Source organism: Nycticebus coucang, chromosome 10, assembly GCF_027406575.1.
Source record: "Nycticebus coucang isolate mNycCou1 chromosome 10, mNycCou1.pri, whole genome shotgun sequence".
NCBI lineage: Eukaryota > Metazoa > Chordata > Mammalia > Primates > Lorisidae > Nycticebus > Nycticebus coucang.
The window spans coordinates 30,059,608-30,081,336 of record NC_069789.1 but is presented as its reverse complement, the minus strand read 5'-3'; the positions used below and the strand labels follow the sequence as shown (position 1 = coordinate 30,081,336).

Genomic DNA, 21,729 nt, shown 5'->3' with positions numbered 1-21,729 from the left:
GCCTCCCAAAGTGCTAGGATTACAGGCATCAGCCACCACACCCAGCCAGTACAACTTTTAATGTCAAAGCCAAAGACATCACAAGAAAACTTGCAAAATCCCTGTGAAAAGAGACAAACTGAATCCAGTAGTATGTAAGTTTGGTCCAACTTTAAACAATCAGTGTAGTGGACCATGTGAATACAAGACAAAAATCACATGGCCACCTCAGTAGATGTAGAAAAAGCATGTAATGAAATCTATACTGTGAAGGTAGAGTTTAGATGAGAACAGTGGTAGCATTTTTGAGAAATAGTCGGAATTCGCTCCTGACACTTCATAGGGGGTAATTCATAGATTCTGGAGAAGCCTTTTTTTTTTTTTTTTGTAGAGACAGAGTCTCACTTTATGGCCCTCGGTAGAGTGCCGTGGCCTCACACAGCTCACAGCCACCTCCAACTCCTGGGCTTAGGTGATTCTCCTACCTCAGCCTCCCGAGTAGCTGGGACTACAGGCGCCCGCCACAACGCCCGGCTATTTTTTTGGTTGCAGTTTGGCCGGTGCCGGGTTTGAACCCGCCACCCTTGGTATATGGGGCCGGCGCCTTACTGACTGAGCCACAGGCGCCGCCCTGGAGAAGCCTTTTTATCTGAATTTCTGTTCAACATTGAATCGTGTGACTTGGTTTGTCATCAGGATAGAATTATAATAACGACGTATTCTAGGTCACAGGTTTTAGTCTCAGATTATTTCCTAATAATTTTTTTGAGACAGTCTCACTATGTCACTCAGTAGAATGCTGTGGCATCACAGCTCACAGCAACCTCCAACTCCTGGGCTTAAGCTATTCTCTTGCCTCAGCCTCCTAAGTAGCTGGGACTACAGGCACCCACCACAGTGCCAGCTATTTTTTGTTTGTAGTTGTCATCATTATTTGGCAGGCCCAGGCCAGGTTCAAACCCTCCAGCTCCCTAGCTGCTGAGCTACAGGTGCCAAGCCATATTTCCTAATAATATTTTTATCTGAGTTTTGAGAGTCTGTCTATATATGTCCTTGGTTGAAAATTTTGGCTATTTTTTTTTTGTTGTTGTTGTTGTTGAGACAGAGCCCACCCTATGCCCCTGAGCAGAGCGCAGTGGCGTCATAGCTCACTGCAACTTCAGACTCCACCTGTGGGCATCCCGCTGCCTCAGCCTCCAGAAGCCACTGTGATTACAGGCGCTCACCACAGCGCCCAACTGGGTTTTTTCATTTTTTTCACAAGTCGCGGGGGGGGGGGGGGTGGCGGGGGGGATCTCACTCTTACTCAGGCGAGTCTTGAACACCTGAGCTCAAGCAATTCTTCCTCCTCAGCCTCCCACAATGCTGGGATTGCAGGCGTGAGCCACCTTGCCCAGCTGTTTTTGTTTTTCTTGATGAAAATACTTGCCTTTTGAAAAATGAGAATCTATTACTTTAATTGGGGAGAAATATACATTTATTTTATAAAATAAGAGACTTATAGACAGGTAGAGATTTTAATTCCATATCTTTGGGTTATAGTGTATCTCAACAGGGGAATTCTTAAGTTCAAAGAGGTGTCATGATCTCTCCACGACAAAAATAGAATTTATTTCTTCTATAATGCTAAGATTGCAGCTGGACTTTCAAGATAGACTTAGTCTGACTCAGTAGTGCCCCCTACTGAGATAAATTTTTTTTAGGAAATTTCTAGAACTACCATAGCATGGAATTAACCACAGTTAAAGTCAAGGCACAGGTCTTTTTCGGTCTTCTTTTATTGTATGTGTATTTCCCCACCACCATAAAATTAGAATCCTGCCTTATATGCAATGTTGTATCCATCTGTTTTTTGGCCTAATGTTCCAGGAGGATTTCCCTATGTCTTCCAACAGCAGCACCATCTAATAGAAATTATAATGTAAACTGCTAAAATATGTTAAAGTTTTTAGTAACCACATTTTAAAAAACAAACAAAAAAAAATCAATGAAATTAATATTGGTTATTCTTTTCTTTTTATTTTTTTGGAGACAGTCTCACTCTATTGCCCAGGCTAGAGTGCCATGGTGTCAGCCTAGCTCACAACAATATCAAACTCCTGGGTTCAAGGGATCCTCCTGCCTCAGCCTCCCAAGTAGCTAGGACTGCAGGTGCCTATCTTTGAAATCCAGGGTATGTTTTGCACTTACAGCACATTTGTTTGACCAGTGGCTACTGTGTTAAACTGTACCAATCCAGAGTCTCTACCTGTTGCCCTGCGTAGAATGCCATGGCACATAGCTCACAGCAACCTCCAAGCGATCCTCTTGCCTCAGCTTTTCTATTTTTAGTAGAGAAAGGGTCTCAGTTTTGCTCAGGCTGGTCTTGAACTCCTGAGTTCAAGCAATCCACCCACCTTGACCTCCCAAAGTGCTAGAATTATAGGTGTGAGCCACTGCACCCAGCCTTTTTGTTTTGTTTTCTTTCAGGTGTTTTATTAAGTGGGCCATATTGTAGCTGGTTTCTAAGTTGCAAAACAACATAAATTTAACAATAATATAGCCTGTTAGATTGTGACAAGCTTTCCCTTTCCCTAACAAAACAAAAAGAAATACTGAAAACATACATTGGGGGTGGCACCTGTGGCTCAAGGAGTAGGGTGCCAGCCTCATATACCAAGGGTGGCAAGTTCAAAGCCAGCCCCGGCCAAAAAAGAACAACAATCCAGGTCTGTCATTTTAGGGCGGCGCCTGTGGCTCAATGAGTAGGGCGCCGGCCCCATATGCCGAGGGTGGTGGGTTCAAACCCAGCCCCGGCCAAAACTGCAACAAAAAAATAGCCGGGCGTTGTGGCAGGCGCCTGTAGTCCCAGCTGCTCGGAAGGCTGAGGCAAGAGAATCGCGTAAGCCCAAGAGTTAGAGGTTGCTGTGAGCCGTGTGACGCCACGGCACTCTACCCGAGGGCGGTACAGTGAGACTCTGTCTCTACAAAAAAAAAAAAAAGAAAACATACATTGGAGGGTTAAATAAATAAAACATAACAAACGAAATGAAAAACCTGTTAAAACATGCTTATGTTGGGCGGCGCCTGTGGCTCAGTGAGTAGGGCGCCGGCCCCATATGCCGAGGGTGGCGGGTTCAGACCCAGCCCCAGACCCAGCCAAACTGCAACAACAAAATAGCCAGGAGTTGTGGCGGGTACCTATAGTCCCAGCTGCTCGGGAGGCTGAGGCAAGAGAATCGCTAAGCACAAGAATTATAAGTTGCTGTGAGCTGTGTGACGCCACGGCACTCTACCGAGGGCGGTACAGTGAGACTCTGTCTCTACAAAAAAAAAAAAATGCTCATGTTTACTTTGCCAGAGTATTTTTTTTTTTTTTTTTGAGACAGTCTCACTGTGTCGCCCTTGGTAGAGTGCTGTGGCTTCACAGCTCACAGCACCTCAAACTCTTGGGCTTAAGCAATTGTCTTGCCTCAGCCTTCCAAGTAGCTGGGACTACAGGTGCCTGCCACAACATCTGGCTGTTTTTTTGTTGTAGTTGTCATTGTTATTTAGCTGGTCCAGGCTAGGTTTAAACTCGGCCCCGCCCCCACCCCCGTGTATGTGGCTGGCACCATAACCACTGTGCTATAGGTGCTGAGCCAGAGAGTATCATTTCTTTTTTTTTTTTTTTTTTGCAGTTTTTGGCCGGGGCTGGGTTTGAACCCACCACCTCTGGCATATGGGGCCAGCGCCCTAACCCATTGAGCCACAGGTGCCGCCCTGAGAGTATCATTTCTTAAGGCTGCATTGAATCCCATATGTGAGGTGGAGCAGAATTCAAAATTTATCAAAGCAATCCTTGACTCAGCACCTGTAGCTCAAGCAGCTAAGGCGCCGGCCACATACACCTGAGCTGGCAGATTCAAATCTAGCCCATGCCTGCCAAACAACAATGACGGCTGCAACCAAAAAAAAAAAAAGTAGCCAGGTGTTGTGGCAGGTGCCTGTAGTCCCAGCTATTTGGGAGGCTGAGGCAGGAAAATTGCTTGAGCCCAGGACTTGGAGGTTGCTGTGAGCTGTGATTCCACAGCACTCTACCCAGGGCTTGAGGCTCTGTCTCAAACAACAACAACAAAAAAATCCTCTTAGGCATTTAGATTATTTCCAGGCATTTGCTATAATGATGCTGATACATATATAAATACTTGTGTGCCCTATAATTATGGCCCTTACAAGTAGTTACAGGTTCATAACATATATGGGCATAAATAAGACTTTTAAACACGTTGATAATTTGCCCTCCAATGAACTTACACCCTCAAGATAAAAGAGTACATTGAAGACTCAATATTTCAACATTAAAAGTTAGCCTACAGGGGCAGCACCTGTGGCTCAGTGGTTAGGGCACTGGACCCATATACTGAGGGTGGCAGGTTCGAATCCATCCCTGGCCAAACTGCAACAAAATAAAATAGCCAGGCGTTGTGACGGGCACCTGTAGTCCCAGCTACTCGGGAGGCTGGGGTAAGAGAATAGCCCAAGCCCAGGAGTTGGAGATTGCTGTGAGCTCTGTGACGCCAGGCAGTTTCCTTATTCAAAGCCCAGCACCAAATAAATACCAAGCATTTGTATTAGTTGCTTCAGTTCAAAGACTACAAGCAACAAAAGTTAAAGCAGGCTCTGCGCCTGTAGCTCAGCAGCTAGGGTGCCAGCATGTGGAGCTGGGATGTTCGAACCTGGCCCAGAGCCTGCCAAACAACAGTGACAGCTGCAGCCCAAAAAATGGCTGAGGCAAAAGAATCACTTAAGCCCAAGAGTTTGAGGTTGCTGTGAGCTTTGATGCTCCAGCACTCTACTGAGTCTGACATAGTGAGACTGTCTCAAAAAAAATGAAAAAGAGGGCGGCCCCTGTGGCTCAAGGAGTAGGGCGCCGGTCCCATATGCCAGAGGTGGCGGGTTCAAACCCAGCCCCAGCCAAAAAAAAAAATGAAAAAGAGTTAAAACAGTTACAATATAGATGGAGATGGTGTGATTTTATTTATTTATTTTGGACACAGGGTCTCACTCTTTCACCCAGGCGAGAATGCAGTGATACAATCATAGCTCACTGTATATGTAACCTTAAACTCCTGGGCTCAGGTGATGTTCCCATCTCAGCTTCATGCAGGTGCACACCACCATGCCTGACTAATACACATATATATTTTTTGGTAGGAATAGGGTCTTGCTGTGTTAAACAGTCTGGTTCTCAAACTCCTGGCCTCAAGCAGTCCTTCTGCCTCAGCCTCCCAAAGTGCTGGGATTATAGATGTGAGCCTCTGCCCAGCCAAGACAGTGTAATCGATAGCCTAGGTGCTTCAGATAGCAGGAGTAAAGTCCCATGTGTTATCATTTTATTGGGTAGTGTGATGGGGGTTGGCACTCAGGAGGGGTGGGGACAATGTTGTAGGGAAAGAGGGAAGATTAATGCTAGGATACACTTTAACACTTCAAGTTGGCCGACAGGAAATGGGACTGTTATCTTAATCCTTTGGGAGTACAAAGAAGGCTGTGTAAACTCAGAGCTGGCCTCTGGGTGAGTAAATGTAAAAGAAAGGGGGGGAGAATTTCTCCATCAGTCTCATGTCCCGTTGCTCCCAGGTTCACCTTTGAAGCTGCCCAGCTTCTCCAGGTTGGCCATGAGTGGGCACTGGGCAGGTTCCTAGGCAACACCAGCCTCCTGTGGTGCGACAGTCTGTGCCAGTGTTGCAGTGTAGCTGGAATAAGAATCTGGAGCAGCCGAGAAGACTTAGGGGTGCAAAGGAAATGTCTGACCCATGCACTAAATGACACATGCTCCTCCTGGCCACTGATAGCCAAACATTTTCAGTTAACATTCAGCTTTTTCTTAATGGTAGCACTCCATTCTGTGTCTTCTATCCGCATTCCCACCCTTCAGAGATACTACCTGCATGGCTTCGTGAATTGGGTCTTTACTGTTGGGTTTGTTTATTTCCCTGAAGGATGAAGAGGCGGTGAAGAAGTTGACAGTAAACCCAGGGACCAAGTCTAAGCTCCCCAGGCCAGTTCAGGAGCTTATTAAGATGATCTTTGATGTGGAAAGTATGAAGAAAGCCATGGTGGAATATGAGGTGACTGCACTTCATTATTTTATCTGTGAGCATTTGCCGAGGGCAGTGATCTGTGTACTGAACTGGTGAAGATCTCTCTGGCTGTTCTTATTTTCTTGTTTCTCTTTCACAGAGAATGTTGATCGGGCTCGGCGCCCATAGCTCAGTGAGTAGGGTACCGGCCAAATATACCAAGGCTGGTCTGGCGGGTTCGAGCCTGGCCCAGACCTGCTAAACAACAATGACAACTGCAATTAAAAATAGCCGGATGTTGTGGTGGGCGCCTGTAGTCCCAGCTACTCAGGAGGCTGAGGCAAGAGAATCACTTATACCCAAGAGTTTGAGGTTGCTGTGAGCTGTGATGCCATGGCACTCTACCAAGGGCAACATAATGACACTCTATCTCCAAAAAAGAAAGAAAATGTTGGTTGGCTGTCAGCTCCTTATGCCTGTCCTTCAGTCTTAGATCTTATAAATGCTGCTGCCTGGAGTTCTTGTTCTCTTGCAAAGGGTCCTTTTGACTTACTATGCAATGTGTGGTGTGTTGTAGAGAGCCGTCCACTGGTCTGCAGTCCCCTTTGAACTTTTCCCCTTCTTGTCGCCATGATAGGGTGTTTGTCATAGTTCTTTTGTGGCCCAACCAAATTAGCCAACTGGAGTTATGGAAAGTCCAAGATTTAGCCCACTTACAGAAAAAGAAAACCACTATACCCAGCACTGTCAAAGGTGCAGAGAGCTGCTGGCACTTGCTTCATTAGATAAACTTCATACCAGCTGTTCTCAAGAAAAGGTTGGGAGTTGGATGGGGCTGGTGGTTGTTGGGTAAGTCATGCCTCCTGCCCAGGACAGAAATGGCCAGGACTGTAGGCAGAGGTCAGGCTCATCCTCTCTGTTCTCCATCTTCTCTGTTCTCTGCTCTTTGCCTGGGAGGTGAGTGCAGAAGACCTCTTTGTTCTTGCTGCCCCAGGCATCAGGACTCTTGAGTGCTGAACCCGGGAGCCTTCAGAGCAGAGACGATCCTTGGAAGCAAACACAGTTGCTCTCCTCTTCCCCATCTGCAAATGAGCAGGACACTGATGGTTCCCTTTGTCCTGGAAACCCAGAGAGCGAGAGTCTGAGATCTTCCCAAAAATTCCTCCCCTTCTCCATGGGGGTTGCTTCCCTCACACTAATGTCATGTATCTACCCACGTCCTTCCTCCTAGGCCCTACTTGCCAGCCTTGGAACAAGGATATAGGATCAAAGCTGAGCGTTGTAAACCTCCAGCAGCCTTTTTCTTCCCAACTCCATAGACACGAGGACCAGCCTCAGCATCTCCCTACCGGGAGCTCACCTGGCAAGACTGTTCACAGCCCAGCTGTTATTAGACAATGGAGTGTTAGCATACATCCTGTAACCGGTTTGAAAAGGGCCGGGGCTTGTTCACTGTTCTTGTTCAAGTCAGTATGTAACCTTACTTCTGCTTGGGAGGTCCACTAGTTTGAACAGCTTGTTCTGGCTCACCAGAATGAGAGGAGCAAAGGGTAGAGGGAAAGAGGTGCCAGGGTAAGGGAGAAGAGGGTCTCTTTCGTTAATGTTTCGATGTCCCACACATCATTTCCAGCCTCCTGGAACTCTATACTATGTACTCTGATTTATTTATGACTCAAGTAAGTTCTCAGCTGCTCTCAGAAGTCCTTTCCTCTGAAATGACATTTTTATGTTGTTTTTCACTCAGACAAGTAACTAGTTTAGCAGGAAGGGAAGAGACAGGGGCCTTGCTACTGAAACAGGCTGGAAGGCAGCCAGTGGAAAGTGGAGTGCCCACACCCAGCCATGTGTGATGATGACCCTGGGGGCTTCACCCAAGCACCAGGGAACCCTAACTCTACCTGTGAAGAGTAGGGTCCCATTGCTGAGGCGCATTCCTACTCTGGGAAGAGTGGGGTCCCATTGCTCACACCACACAGGGTTGTGGGGGGATGGGGGAGCCAAGCTCTAGCCATAGGTGCCCCCCTTCTGGCTACTGCTGTGGTTCAGGGGCCCCTGACTGTGAGGCCTCTTTTCCCCCTTGTCCCTTTTTCCCTAAACCAGGCTACTGAGGAGCCACAGTCCGGTGCCCTGCCAGATTCTGGGAATGAAAATGTCCTATGTTAATGGAGCCCATCTCTCATTCTCATAGCCCATGCTTACGTTTTCACGGGTGTGTGGAATTCTGCTGTTTCAGAGTTCTCTCCCTTCAGAGTTCTGCTGTCACTCTGGTCACACTGCCCTTGGTCAGAACATCTTTTAGAGTTCCTTCTTAGAATTGTTTTCAGAGCCAATGGATAAGCTATACTAAAGTCACTCTGTGGCTCATACCTGTAATCCCAGCACTCTGGGAGGCCAAAGCAGGTGGATTTCCTGAGCTCACAAGTTCAAGACCAGACTGAGCTAGATTGAGACCCTGTCTCTAAAATTAGCCGGACATTGTGGTGGGTGCCTGTAGTCACACTGCTGTTTTGTTATACTTTGTTCTTGACTTAAAATAAGTTATACACCTTCTTCCGCAGATATGACTGCAACTATTTAACTCTTGCCAGAAATCAGATCTTCCCTCAGGATGGAGAGTTTGCAGTATTGAGAGTTAGAAATTATTGTTACTGGTTCCTAATGGAGCTATGAGCACTTTTCATATCCTCTTCTTTATTTAGTTTTAGCACCATAGCAGTTCCTTTTTTTTTTTTTGAGTCTCACTGTTGCCCTCGGTAGAGTGCTGTGGCGTCACAGCTCACAGCAACCTCAAACTCTTGGGCTTAAGCGATTCTCTTGCCTCAGCTTCCCAAGTAGCTGGGACTACAGGTGCCTGCCACAATGCCCAGCTATTTTTTAGTTGCAATTGTCATTGTTTTAGCAGGCCTGGGCTGGGCTCAAACCCACCACCTTCCGTGTATGTGGCTGGTGCCCTACTCACTGAGCTACACACGCCAAGCCAGCAGTTCCATTTTTGAAATTCTTGTTCAGCTCCATCTTTGTTCCAGGCACTGTAGGAAGTACTAGGCAGGCAAAGATGGGAGCTCGGAAGGATCTCCTGGGAAAGTCCCACAGGCACATGCCTTGGGATGGAGCATGGGGTCACCTGATACACTGGTGTCTCCAACTTGGGGCTAAGTAAGCAGCACAGATAGGGTCACTCTCAGAAGTAAGTGGGGTACCTTTTAAGGGAGGTAGCCCCATTTTATAAATAGAAAACTAAGGCTGTCTGAGTGCCTATGCTTAGTGGTTAGGGCATCAGCCACACATTTCGGGGCTGGTGGGTTCAAACCCAGCCTGGGCTTGCTAAACAAACAAAACAAAAAAAAATAGCCAGGCATTGTGGCAGGTGCCTGTAGTCCCAGCTACTAGGAAGGCTGAGGCAAGAGAATTGCTTGAGCCCAGGAGTTTGAGATTACTGTGAGCTATGACACCATAGCACTCTACCGAGGAGGACAAAATAGGACTTTGTCTCAATTAAAAAGAAAAGAAAACTAAGGCTGAAAGGGGCTGCCGCACTGGCTAAGTAGTGATCAGGTCTTCCTCTGGCCACAAGTCTGCTGCTTCCACTGCAGCGTGCAGCCTTTCTTGATGGCAATACCCAAGGTAACGTGTGGTAGCAATATCATTGTAACAAATGTTAAGCTTTTTGTGGTGACTCGTTCAAAGGGACGGCATTGATTTGAATATAAGTACATAAGTTCAGGAGTGTGTCCTTTTAAAAAAAATGTTTGCTGGGCGGCGCCTGTGGCTCAGTGAGTAGGGCACCAGCCCCATATACCGAGGGTGGCAGGTTCAAACGCCTGTGGCTCAGTGAGTAGGGCGCCGGCCCCATATGCCGAGGGTGGCAGGTTCAAACCCAGCCCTGGCCAAACTGCAACCAAAAAATAGCCGGGCGTTGTGGCAGGCGCCTGTAGTCCCAGCTGCTCGGGAGGCTGAGGCAAGAGAATCGTGTAAGCCCAAGAGTTAGAGGTTGCTGTGAGCCGTGTGACGCCATGGCACTCTACCCGAGGGCGGTACAGTGAGACTCTGTCTCTACAAAAAAATAAATAAATAAAATAAATGTTTGCTGGGCGGCGCCTGTGGCTCAGTGAGTAGGGCACCAGCCCCATATACCGAGGGTGGCAGGTTCAAAACTGGCCCCAGCCAAACTGCAACAAAAAATAGCCAGGCGTTGTGGCGGGTGCCTATAGTCCCAGCTACTTGGGAGACTGAGGCAAGAGAATCACCTAAGCCCAAGAGCTGGAAGTTGCTGTGAGCTGTGACACCACAGCACTCTACCGAGGGCGACAAAGTAAGACTCTGTCTCTAAAAATAATAATATGATAATAAAACCTGTTTATCTTTCTCTATCTCTCCTGCTAAAAATAAATAAATAAATAAATAAATAAATAAATTATGTTTGCTACTGGAGTATTATCCAACTGGGAGCTCAAGGAGGGGTGCATTATTGCATTGGCTCTGAGTCTCCAAAGAGGGATAGGAGGTATACAGGTGTGCTGATGTGGGGAACGAGGAATGAGGGGCCCTCATCCTCACTTGGGAATTGTACTGTACCTTCTTCCAGAAGGGCTGGGCTATTTGAAATGGAGCCTAGGGGCAAAGGAGCCATATAGTGGCTAATACAAGTTGAGCCAGAGTCTTCTTCCAGGTACACCCCTATTCCTTGTGGGGCAGGTGGGGTTACAGACTCTGAAGTGGGGTCAGGGGTCTCTTCAGGAAACTGGAGAGGCTTATGACGGCTTCCCCTGGGGGCCTGAGGGGTGTTTGGCCCCACTCTCCTGTCATCATGCTGCACAGTGCCCAGCTTACAAAGGGGGAAACCCCCTGTCTCTTCAGATTGACCTCCAGAAGATGCCCTTGGGGAAGCTGAGCAAGAGGCAGATCCAGGCCGCGTACTCCATTCTCAGTGAGGTCCAGCAGGTAAGCAAGGGGCCTGGCTGACTTCTCACCTAGGAGATGTTCAAGGTTAATGAAACACAGTGCTGAACTGCTATTCATGAGAACTCAGGTTTTTCCAGTTCAAGAAATGTGACTGGCTAGTGCATGCTGCTTTCAGTTATCAGGTATGTAGTAAACTCCTGTGTACTTAGGAATTTGGTTACCATATCTCTTTAAAATACAGTCATCTCTAGGTAAATCCAGGACTTTCCATGGATACCAAAATTCACATATGCTTGAGTCCCATAGTTGGCCCTATGAAACCCATGGGTACAAAAAGCCACCACTCTGCGTCCACCAGTTTCAAATCCCAAGAATACTGTATTTTCAATCTGCCTTTCGTTGACTCAGCAGACACAAAAAGCTGACGGTATTTATTGAAAAAAAATCTATAAGTGGGCCCTTGTTGTTCAAGGGTCAACTATACTGTTATTTTATGTGAACTTAAGTCACATAGTTACTAGGAAGTCATCAAATGGAAAACTTTTTCCTGGTATTCATGTTCATACAATGTTCTTTGAGCGTCTTTCAAGGTCTCCCAGTCTTGGCCTTTAAGCTACTACCTGGAGGAGCTATTGGATTCCCCTGTATTTATAGGTGAGATGTAGGCTTGGCTTTAAAGCACACAAAAAGCAAAGCCAGGAACCAGACTTTCTGGCTGATGCTGAGGAAGAGTACCAAGTTAAGTCCAGTTACAGCTGGTTCTAAGCCGTGACTTTTCCTTGTTTCCAACTGGCTGAGAACTTGCAAGCGTTTCTTCAGCCTAAGGTCTTCTTTCTGTTCTGGAATCCCTGTGTGGAAGAGCTAGAATACCATCCTACTCCATTGCACAGAGCCAGCTGCAGCACAGGTAGAAGTCCTACCAGAGGGTGAAGTCTACACCACAGTGAGAGGCAGACGCTGGGGCTCTGGGCCTGCAGGGTGACCCTTCTATGGTCGCCTAGGCTCTCTGCCAAAATACACGTTGTCCCAGTGGTCAGGCTGTCCTATCTCTTTCTGCATTTATACAGCAAGCACCAAGAGGCACTATGGCAATAGGAGCATCTTTGCCTGGCCACCTGGATCTCCAGATGCAGTAAAAAGTAATTCCCCTCCTCAAAGATGAATGTCAGTGGATAAAGGGAGCCTGCCTGAATTTTATTGCAAAGATTAACCCCTTTAACATTTTATTATGAAAATTTTTCAAACATATAAAAAGTGAAAGAACTTTTTAGCCAGGAGCCTACCACCTACATTTTACAATTAATATTTTGTATAGTAATTGGGGGGATTGTGTATCTGTAACTGCTCAGTTCTTTGTACAGATGAAAATTCATATGAGCTGTGATCCTGGAGGACAGGGGGTCCTGCCTCTGTTTGGTGATGGAACATCAAGAGAAAAGTAGGCTTCTGGTCATTTCTTACGTGTCTTACACAGCAAGCTGCCTCTTGACTTGGCTGCAGCATCCACCTTCTAGGAGAAAGGGCCACATGAGGGATACTTAGAGCTGCCGCCTCACTCTTGTGTTCCTTCCTTCCTTTCTTCTCCAGGCAGTGTCCCAGGGCAGCAGTGACTCCCAGATTCTGGATCTGTCAAATCGCTTCTACACCCTGATCCCCCATGACTTTGGGATGAAGAAACCTCCACTCTTGAACAACGCAGGCAGCGTGCAGGTAGCACAGAGGTTCAGAAGGGAGCCACAAATCTGCTAGGCTGGGACATTACCCCCTTGCCACCATCCTTCCAAATCATGAGCCCTAAGGCCAGGCCCACTGCCCAGCCTTGTTTTGAAGTGGGACTTCTATCCACATTGGTGAGGCAGAACTGTTTTTCCTGTTCCTGTTCTACCAAGCTAGTAGGGAAAAGCTATTGGGGAGGAAGAATCCCTTTCCTTATAATAGCATTTTCCTCCCCATTTCCCCCTCGCCTCCCACCATGCCTCATAAGGCAGCCTAGAAAAGCCGGTGGTTCAGGAATGGTTTGTTGGTAGTTTCTTTGACCTAAGTCCCCAATTATCAGAGTGTATGAGAGGAAGGATGGTTCTTACTTCCACCCCTTAACCTCCACCTCCTCGCAGGCACTAAGGGAGGCCTCATTAGTATTCCAGGAACAACTTGTGAATGTTCATTGTGTGCAACAGGTGACAGAGTGTCCTCCTCTGGAGGGGAGATTCCCCCTTTTATTGTAGCGAACACTATATTCACGTAGTGTTTCTTTGCCAAAACTGGGTGAGTTTGTCTCCTGAACTGTGGTACTTAAGGGCTTTTTCTATATTCTTCCAGGCCAAGGTAGAAATGCTGGACAACCTGCTAGACATTGAGGTGGCCTACAGTCTGCTCAGGGGTGGGTCTGATGATAGCAGCAAGGACCCCATCGATGTCAACTATGAGAAGCTCAAAACCAACATTAAGGTAACTGGCTCGGTGCCTGTGGCTCAAGCGGCTAAGGCGCCAGCCATATACACCTGAGCCAGCAGGTTCAAATCCAGCCTGGGCCTCCCAAACAACAATGACGGCTGCAACCAAAAAAAAAACAGCCAGGCATTGTGGTGGGTGCCTGTAGTCCCAGCTACTTGGGAGGTGGAGGCAGGAGAATCACTTGCAGAAGTTGGAGGTTGCTGTGAGCTGTGATGCTACGGCATTCTACCCAGGGCGACAGCTTGAGGCTCTGTCTCATTAAAAAAAAAAATTTTAAGGTAACTGGGTTGGCCCTTCCTCAGGTATGACTAATCACTCATCCCAAGAGTAATAATCCTGAACTTGAGTGTATGTCCAGATCTCCTGGAAAGCTTATTAAACACAGATAGCTGGGCCTAAGAATTTGCCTTTCTAATAAACCTCTGCCTAGTGTTGCTGGTGGTCTTTGAGAACTTCTGAGAATCTCACCTATGCATAATGCACTTCGTTTGCAAGGCAACCTTCCAAGCCAGCACCTTGGGTTGGTGTAAATATTGGTTTTTGAGGGATCTTACTAAAAGTTCCCTTTTTTTCTCCTCAGTTTAAAGAGGACCTCTGATTTTTAAGATTCTTGAGGCATGAACCTTTCTTTTTCTTTTTTTGAGACAGAATCTCACTATGTTGCCCTCAGTAGAGTGCAGTGGGGCTCAAGTGATTCTCTTGTCTCAAGTACATGGAACTACAGACACCCACCACAACCCCTGGCTGTTTTTAGAGATGGAGTCTCACTCTTGCTCAGGTTGGTCTCCAACTCCTGAGCTCAAGCAATCTGCCCATTTTGGCTTCACAAAGGGTTGGGATTACAGACGTGAGCCACTGCTTCCGGCCAGGCATGAACTTTTAAAAAACTTATTATCCGCACCCACTTGAGAAGTAGAAATGCTGGATGAAAACACAATGCTTGAGTTTTTCTCTAGAGCTGAAGTTGTGCATATCAGCACACATAACTCCCTGAATTTGGGTTTGTTGGACACCTAGGTAAGCCATCAGGGTGATGTTTGCCTCAGCTTCTAAGTTGCCCTGCCTTTGAGCCTCATCTCATCACCCATGTTCCCCACCTTTCCTCAGCCCCTATTCCTTCCCTGCAGTATTCCAAGGGTTACAGTCCACCACAGTCTGTTGAGCATGGTACTGTGTGTACATCACAAAGAAAAGCCTTGGCTCCTTGCCTGGGACACTGCATAGATCTATGAGTCCAAGCAAGATGAAACACCAAAAGTCATTTGTTTTGTTTCTGGGGTACCTTAAGGGATTCTTAATCTCTTGGTTTACAATTCTGAAGACTTTTAATTAAGAGGCAGTGAGATAGACCCGAATTCTTAGATATCTAAACTTTGAATAAGAATGTAAAAATTATATAAGAGAAAACATGGCTCAGTGCCCTTACCTCAGTGACTAGGGCACCGGCCACATACACTGAGGCTGCGGGTTCAAACCCAGCCTGGGCCTGCTAAACAACAATTGACTACAACAAAAAATAGCCGGGCATTGTGGCGGGTGCCTGAAAATCCCTGCTACTCAGGAGGCTGAGGCAAGAGAATCGCTTAAGCCCAGAGTTAGAGGTTGCTGTGAGCTGTGACATTACAGCACTCTACCGAGGGTGACATGGTAAGTCTTTATATATATATATATATATGTATGCATGCTAAAAATATATATATATGCATGCTAAATAAATATATATATAAGAGAATATGGATAGCTTTCACTCTAATACAGGGTTTATTTAGCATATATTTTATTAACTACTTGATGGTTGTTGAGTGTGTGTTTTGAGCCCGCCAGAAAATGAATGACCCTAAAGATTCAAAAAAAAATAGCATTTGTCTGTCTTCAAAACAGTTGGTCCTTATTGCTTTTAATTGCAATTCTTCGCTGTGTAACATCTTCGGGCCTATTATGTTTTAATTTGTGATGAGTTAGACTCTTACTCCAGAGCCCGTTCCCTGTTCTAAAGATTCCTTGTTCACTGACAGTGAGCCCCACATTTTACCTTTCTTAAGACCCCCAAAGCATAGAATTTTAAGACAGAAGGCAACCCTGATACTAGCAACCCAAGTAGGTTAAGAGGCAGGGAAGTGGAAGCACTGGCTCTGGGTCCTGTCTGAGGCTCCGTTGAGGAGTGTGGTACTGATCTGTGCATCAGCTGAGCCTGTGTGATGGTCTTCGTGGGCTCTCCCTCACTCTAATCCCAAGATGTCTTTTACCTAGGTGGTTGACAAAGATTCTGAAGAAGCCGAGATCATCAGGAAATACGTTAAGAACACTCACGCCACCACACACAATGCGTATGACTTGCAGGTTGTTGATGTAAGAATCCTTCTGTCCCACCCTCTTCTGTGTCCTGCCAACTTTCCTCTGCCCACTCCTCCAGCCTGGGCCTGAGTAGGAGAGAATAGTTTATTTTAAACAAGTAGAGGAAATGACTCATTTATTGAACAGAAAAATAAGTGATCTCATGGTAGTTTAGGGATGGCTTTTTGTTCTGTTTTAAAGGACATTTCCTGTCTTTAAACTGGTTTGTTTTTGGGACAGAGTCTCAGTCTATTGCCCTGGGTAGAGTGCCGCGGCATCATCATAGCGTACAGCAACCGCAAACTCTCGGGCTCCAGCAATCCTCTTGCCTCAAACTCCCATGTCCCATGTAGCTGGGACTATAGGTGTCTGCCACAATGCCTACCTAGTTTTTTCTGTTTTTAGTAGAGATGGGAGTCTCTCTTGTTCAGGCTGGTCTCAAACTCCTGAGCTTAAACAATCCACCAGCCTCAGCCTTCGAGAGTGCTGGAATTACAGGCATGAGCTACTGTGCCCAGACCAAACCTGGTTTTAGAATCAGAAAACATGATTGTCAGAGGTCCAAGATAAAGTTTCTCTAGCGTACATCTGTACAGTAAAACTGATTATAATAGCTGGTCTCTGCCTGGTGGGACCTTGACAAGGTAGAGAACTCCATCCTGGCTGGATGGAAAATATCTTCATAGTGGAGCAAACTCTTGAGTTTTCTAGCTATGGGAACAGCTGGTCAGTTCTCCTGTATCCTTTCTGATCCTTCAGTCAACCAGAATAACAAATGACTTTTTTTGCCCCTCTGCTTTAATACCCCAACCAGATCTTTAAGATAGAGCGTGAAGGGGAAAGCCAGCGCTACAAACCTTTTAAGCAGCTTCATAACCGAAGATTGCTGTGGCACGGCTCCAGGACTACCAACTTTGCTGGAATCTTGTCCCAGGGTCTACGGATAGCCCCTCCTGAAGCACCCGTGGTATGTGCCTGTCTCTGCAGGTGTCTGCGTAAAGAGTTCTGAAAAGGGGCGGCGCCTGTGGCTCAGTCGGTAGGGCGCCGGCCCCATATACCGAGGGTGGCGGGTTCAAGCCCGGCCCCGGCCGAACTGCAACCAAAAAATAGCCGGGCGTTGTGGCGGGCACCTGTGGTCCCAGCTACTGGGGAGGCTGAGGCAAGAGAATCGCTTAGGCCCAGGAGCTGGAGGTTGCTGTGAGCTGTGTGAGGCTACGGCACTCTACCGAGGGCCATAAAGTGAGACTCTGTCTCTACAAAAAAAAAAAAAAAGAGTTCTGAAAAGAGGCCTTGTGTGAGATGTGGGTGTTGGCTGTGGCTAAAGAGGGGAATCCACCACATCCTTACTTTAGTCGCTGGGTTACAGCCCTCAAGTGGTACTTTCACCTTCAGCCTCCCAGCCTTAATCCCATCAGAGGGTCAGCTGCATGTGATCAGACATAGATGCTGGGACAAAGGAAGTAAAGTGTCCAGGCTGGCGGTTGCTATGAATCTAAGTGGGTGCATTGGCCACAGTCCAAGCTAAGTGTAGGCTCTACCGCTTCCCAGCCAGGTGACCTCCATTAGCATAGGTGTCTTCATCAGTGAAATGTGATAAATGAGCAAAGCCTTACCCAGACACGAGGAGTGTTGGGTCACCTGCTGGATTATAGAAGTGTCCAGCTGGACTAGACCTGAGAGATGGACTTCTAAGCTCCTCATTTTGATTGTAAAGAGCGAGGTTTAAGGACGTCACTAGTGCCAGGCCCTAGTGTGTGTCATCTCACCTCTCTGAACCTAATGTTTCACTTACAAAATGAAAGAAAAACAGTAGCCAGCATTCGCTGGATGATTACATGTACCAGGCACTAGTCTGAGTAATGTCTCTTTTCTCGTTTCATCTTCACAGCAGCCCCCTGGGAGTTATTTTCCCCCAGTAGATAGAAGAGTCCAGGGAAGTTAAAGAAACTTAGTTGCAGCCCCTCAGGTCTGAAAATCCTGGCTTATGAGCTCAAACTTTAGTGTTTCCTCACCAGAGGCACTGTGAGAAGTAGAAATGGTGGATTGTGGCACTTTGTTGGGGGCTCAAGTCAGCACTCAGTAAATAACTGTTCTTAACTCCCTATTAGAAGGTTTTCAACTAACCCTTTTCCAACCCTCCAGACAGGCTACATGTTTGGTAAAGGGATCTATTTTGCTGACATGGTCTCCAAGAGTGCCAACTACTGCCATACATCTCAGGGAGACCCAATAGGCTTGATCTTGTTGGGAGAAGTTGCCCTTGGAAACATGTGAGTACATCTGGCTCTGGAGCTGGTGGCAAAATGGGGACAGGTGGAGTGGGTTGTAGGCAGGAGAATGCTCCTTTGACTACAAGATAATCACTGAAATTCTCCACCATGGTTACTGGACCCCCAGTAAAGACTCTTAGCTTATAAGTAGCAGGAAGAAATTGAATTTAAGGAAATAAGGCAGGTAGAGAGAGACTTCACAAAACACAAGGAAAGGAACACAGCCAGGACTCAGGAGCTGGCAGTGTCTGTTCCTACTGTGGAGTGGGAAGCAGAGATTTAGTTGCATAAAAGATGGTCACCTCATGGCTTCCTAAACATCTAAAATGTTTAGATTTTATGAGACCAGCCCAGATGGAACTGGAATCTTAGTCTCAGTTCTACATTCTCCACAGAAAAAATTCTGATTAGTCTAGGTTGGTTCTGGTTCCTGGTCCTGTAAACTATAACCAAAAACAGGAGGTTGTATAACAGGCCATGGGTCCAGAGGCTGTGGAAGGTGGGCAGAAACTGAAAATGGCCCATAGAAGTGATTAATGGAAACAAATTATGTTTAAAAAGAACTGCATCATCAGGTTCTGGAGCAGTTCGAGAAATGGGAGGGAACTTCTAGCCATGAAGATGGGCTGGATTCTGTGAGCTGTTAGTTATCTCATTTCTGTAAGTGACCATGTTCTGCTAATTAGACTGGTGATTTTGAGAACCCAGTGTCCTCCAAGGTAACTGCCCTCTTCTGAGACTGCCTTCTCTTGACTAGGTATGAACTGAAGCATGCTTCACACATCAGCAAGTTGCCCAAGGGCAAGCACAGTGTCAAAGGTAATGTGTTTCCAAAGCTGCTGCTACAGCCCCAAGTACCCTGGACAACATGGAAGGGGGCTTTTCTTTTGTCAGAATGCTATCCCCTTATGGCTGGTTGTTAAACAGGTGGAGGTCCAATTTTTTAAATTTCACTCTGTGGCTGCAGCCAGGATCACAAATGCTATACAAGAGTGTGAGTGTGTGGATACCACTAAGTTCAAGTAGCTCTCTAAGCTACAGCGGTGAGCGGGGCTCTTGGGACATGGTGGCACCTGGAGCATCATGGATAGCAGGATTTGCAGCATGATTTAGGGCCTTCATCTGTCTGGTTGAAGTAACTGCTTTGGGATTCTGTTCAGTATACATGTGATGCCCATAGGAATCTGCTACTATTCTCATAAAAATCAGTTAAGGTTTTAACTGATTAAGGTTGCCCTGGGAACCTTAATTGGTATCCTGGAGTTTTATACAAGTATCTGAAGGAGAATAGAATATGGGATTTGTATATCCGTAAAAAGAGCATGTGGCTTTGGACAGCGGCAGCATCATAACCAATGAGGTTTATCATCTGAGGTACGATTATTGCTAATTTAAATGAGCACATAGACGCAACATAAAATGGACGTCATCTCCCTGGGACAGTTTCAGCGTCTGTCCTCGTGGTTCATTTTGCTTGTGCCTTTTGTCTTGTAGGTTTGGGCAAAACTACCCCTGACCCCTCAGCTAGTATTACTCTGGATGGTGTGGAGGTTCCCCTGGGAACTGGGATCTCATCCGGCATTAACGACACATGTCTACTGTATAACGAGTATCCTTTCATGAGTGTGCTGTGTGAGTATGAAGGAATGTGCAGAGCTGCTTCAATGCAGCCAGGTGACTTGGGACAGTGAGTAGGGACTGTCCTGTAGTGTGTCTTGGTGACTGCCCTTAGCAGTCTCTCCTTGTATAGAGTGAGAAGACTTAATTGCTCATGTGGGCATGAGCTTTTCCTAATTTCCGAGTCTTATCTCTTCTCCTTTATCTACTGAGGGGCACCAAGACAGCCCCATGAAGTAGCCCTGAGAGTAACTTTGGGGCAGGCCCTGAGCATCCTTTAGCTGGGGGAACGTGTGGGAACGTGTACTTAACATTGTGCACCATTGGCTCCTTGACCAGCTTCCCCTCAGGTACATTGTCTATGATATTGCTCAGGTAAATCTGAAGTATCTGCTGAAACTGAAGTTCAATTTTAAGACATCCCTCTGGTGAATTGTGACCAAGGCTCAGGTACCCAGTGACTCCGGTGTCAGTTCACCTACTGTGCTCGCACACCGACTCACAGGCAGAAAGCTCGCCTCAGTTGCTGATGAGTAGAACCTTCACTAAATCTCCTCAGAGGATTTTACATGAACGAGTTACAAGATTTTTCCCAGCTTTTTAAATCCCTTATTTTGTGTTGTGTTTCAGGGGAAGGGTTATTTGGGGGGTTTTCTTACCAGACACAGTTCCGGTAGATAGAACTGACAATAAAGATGAGAAGAGATTTTGTTTTGTTTTGTTTGTGAAGACTAGTCCCATGGAAGACACCAAGCCACAGTAGACATCTCCCTTACTGGTTTACCCGGAAAAGGGAAAAATATCCTTCTACCCTTGTTGCTAAGTGTTCACCTTCAGTTTTGATTTTGGAAAAATGTTAAGCATTTATTTTGAGGTAAAAATAAAAGCTAATTTCATACTATTTAGGTTTTCTTTTTTATCTTGCACTTGCTGCCCTCTTTCTAGCTTTTTTTGTTTGTGGTGAGGGGTGTAGGAAGCCAAAGGAAGGAACATTAACAGTTTCTCATACTTAGAAATAAAAAGAGCTTTCCTTTTCTAGGAAAACTTGAACATGGGTGCTCTTAGAAGATGTAAATTAAAAGTTGCATTTGAAATTCTTGACTTCCTTAGGAGGGATTTTGTCTTCCAAATTAAAACTGTCTGTACTACAGATATACTTACCCAAGGGCTACTAGTAATTCTCGATTAAAATACAAATAGCTACTATATTTGTGTTTGCGTGTTTGGTCTCAATCTGACTCCAGATATGTTAATCTTCACGGTGCAGAGTACATAGGAGCTTAGAGAAGATTGTTTCTACCCTTATCTATGAAACCCCAGAATGTACCAATTAGCCAACAAGGCATTACCCAGTGGGAATGCCCCATCTGAGGGACAGGAAACCAAGCATGGGAAAGCACTTGCATTTCTTTTCAGCTTCTCAGATCCTGGGTGATAAACTCATATTATTCTGTGCTGTGGAGGGCTTTTTTATATATACTTTTTTTTTATATATACTTTACATATTGCCTCATACAACTGTACTTGTGAATAATACCTAAATGTTTACATTTAAATTCTCTGAAAGCCAGGGCCAGCAGCAGGTCACTTCTGACCTCTCATAGAAGGGAAATGGGAAGGATGGGCCAGAAGGTAGAGTCACAGGCAAGAAAAGCAGCCACCAGTAGCAACTGAGGTTGCAGAGAATCCTACTCGGGTTGCTGGGAGGTAAGGGCAGAACAGGGAGAAATAAGCACAGTGGGCTGCTCTCCAACCCCAAGTTATGCAGGCTGTTTTGGTAAAGGAGACAAACAACGGATTTCAGGCCAGGCGCAGAGGTTTACGTCTGTAGCTTCAGCACTTTGGGAGACTAGGAGTTGGACAACAGCCTGGGCAGCAGCACAAGACCCCATCTCTTTTTTAAAAAAAATTGTTCTTTTTAATTAGCTGGGCCTGGTGGTATGTACCTGTAGTCCCAGCTATTCAGAGGCTGAGGTGGGAAGATCACCTGAGGTCAGGAGTTCAAGGTTACAGTGAACTATGATGATGCTGCTGCACTTCATCCTGGGCAACAGAGTAAGACCTTATCACTTTAAATAAATAAATAAGGGACAGGCTTTATTCAAGATAGGCAAGAAGAAAAACACTTG

At 46.2% G+C, this 21,729-nt stretch overlaps 1 protein-coding gene across 1 annotated transcript in view; it reads left to right on the top strand.

The window, feature by feature from the left end:
• PARP1 (poly(ADP-ribose) polymerase 1) overlaps nucleotides 1–20,808 on the top strand; it is a 50,805-nt gene extending 29,997 nt beyond the window's left edge. Inside the window, exons 14-23 of the mRNA XM_053604961.1 lie at nucleotides 5,943–6,071; nucleotides 10,881–10,964; nucleotides 12,513–12,635; nucleotides 13,245–13,373; nucleotides 15,630–15,728; nucleotides 16,528–16,680; nucleotides 17,856–17,983; nucleotides 18,741–18,802; nucleotides 19,478–19,592; nucleotides 19,951–20,808. Of these exons, the coding sequence (XP_053460936.1) occupies nucleotides 5,943–6,071; nucleotides 10,881–10,964; nucleotides 12,513–12,635; nucleotides 13,245–13,373; nucleotides 15,630–15,728; nucleotides 16,528–16,680; nucleotides 17,856–17,983; nucleotides 18,741–18,802; nucleotides 19,478–19,592; nucleotides 19,951–20,032 (1,104 nt within the window). The 3' untranslated portion in view covers nucleotides 20,033–20,808. The remainder of the gene's footprint in view (nucleotides 1–5,942; nucleotides 6,072–10,880; nucleotides 10,965–12,512; nucleotides 12,636–13,244; nucleotides 13,374–15,629; nucleotides 15,729–16,527; nucleotides 16,681–17,855; nucleotides 17,984–18,740; nucleotides 18,803–19,477; nucleotides 19,593–19,950) is intronic.
• The last annotated feature ends 921 nt before the right edge of the window (nucleotides 20,809–21,729 follow it).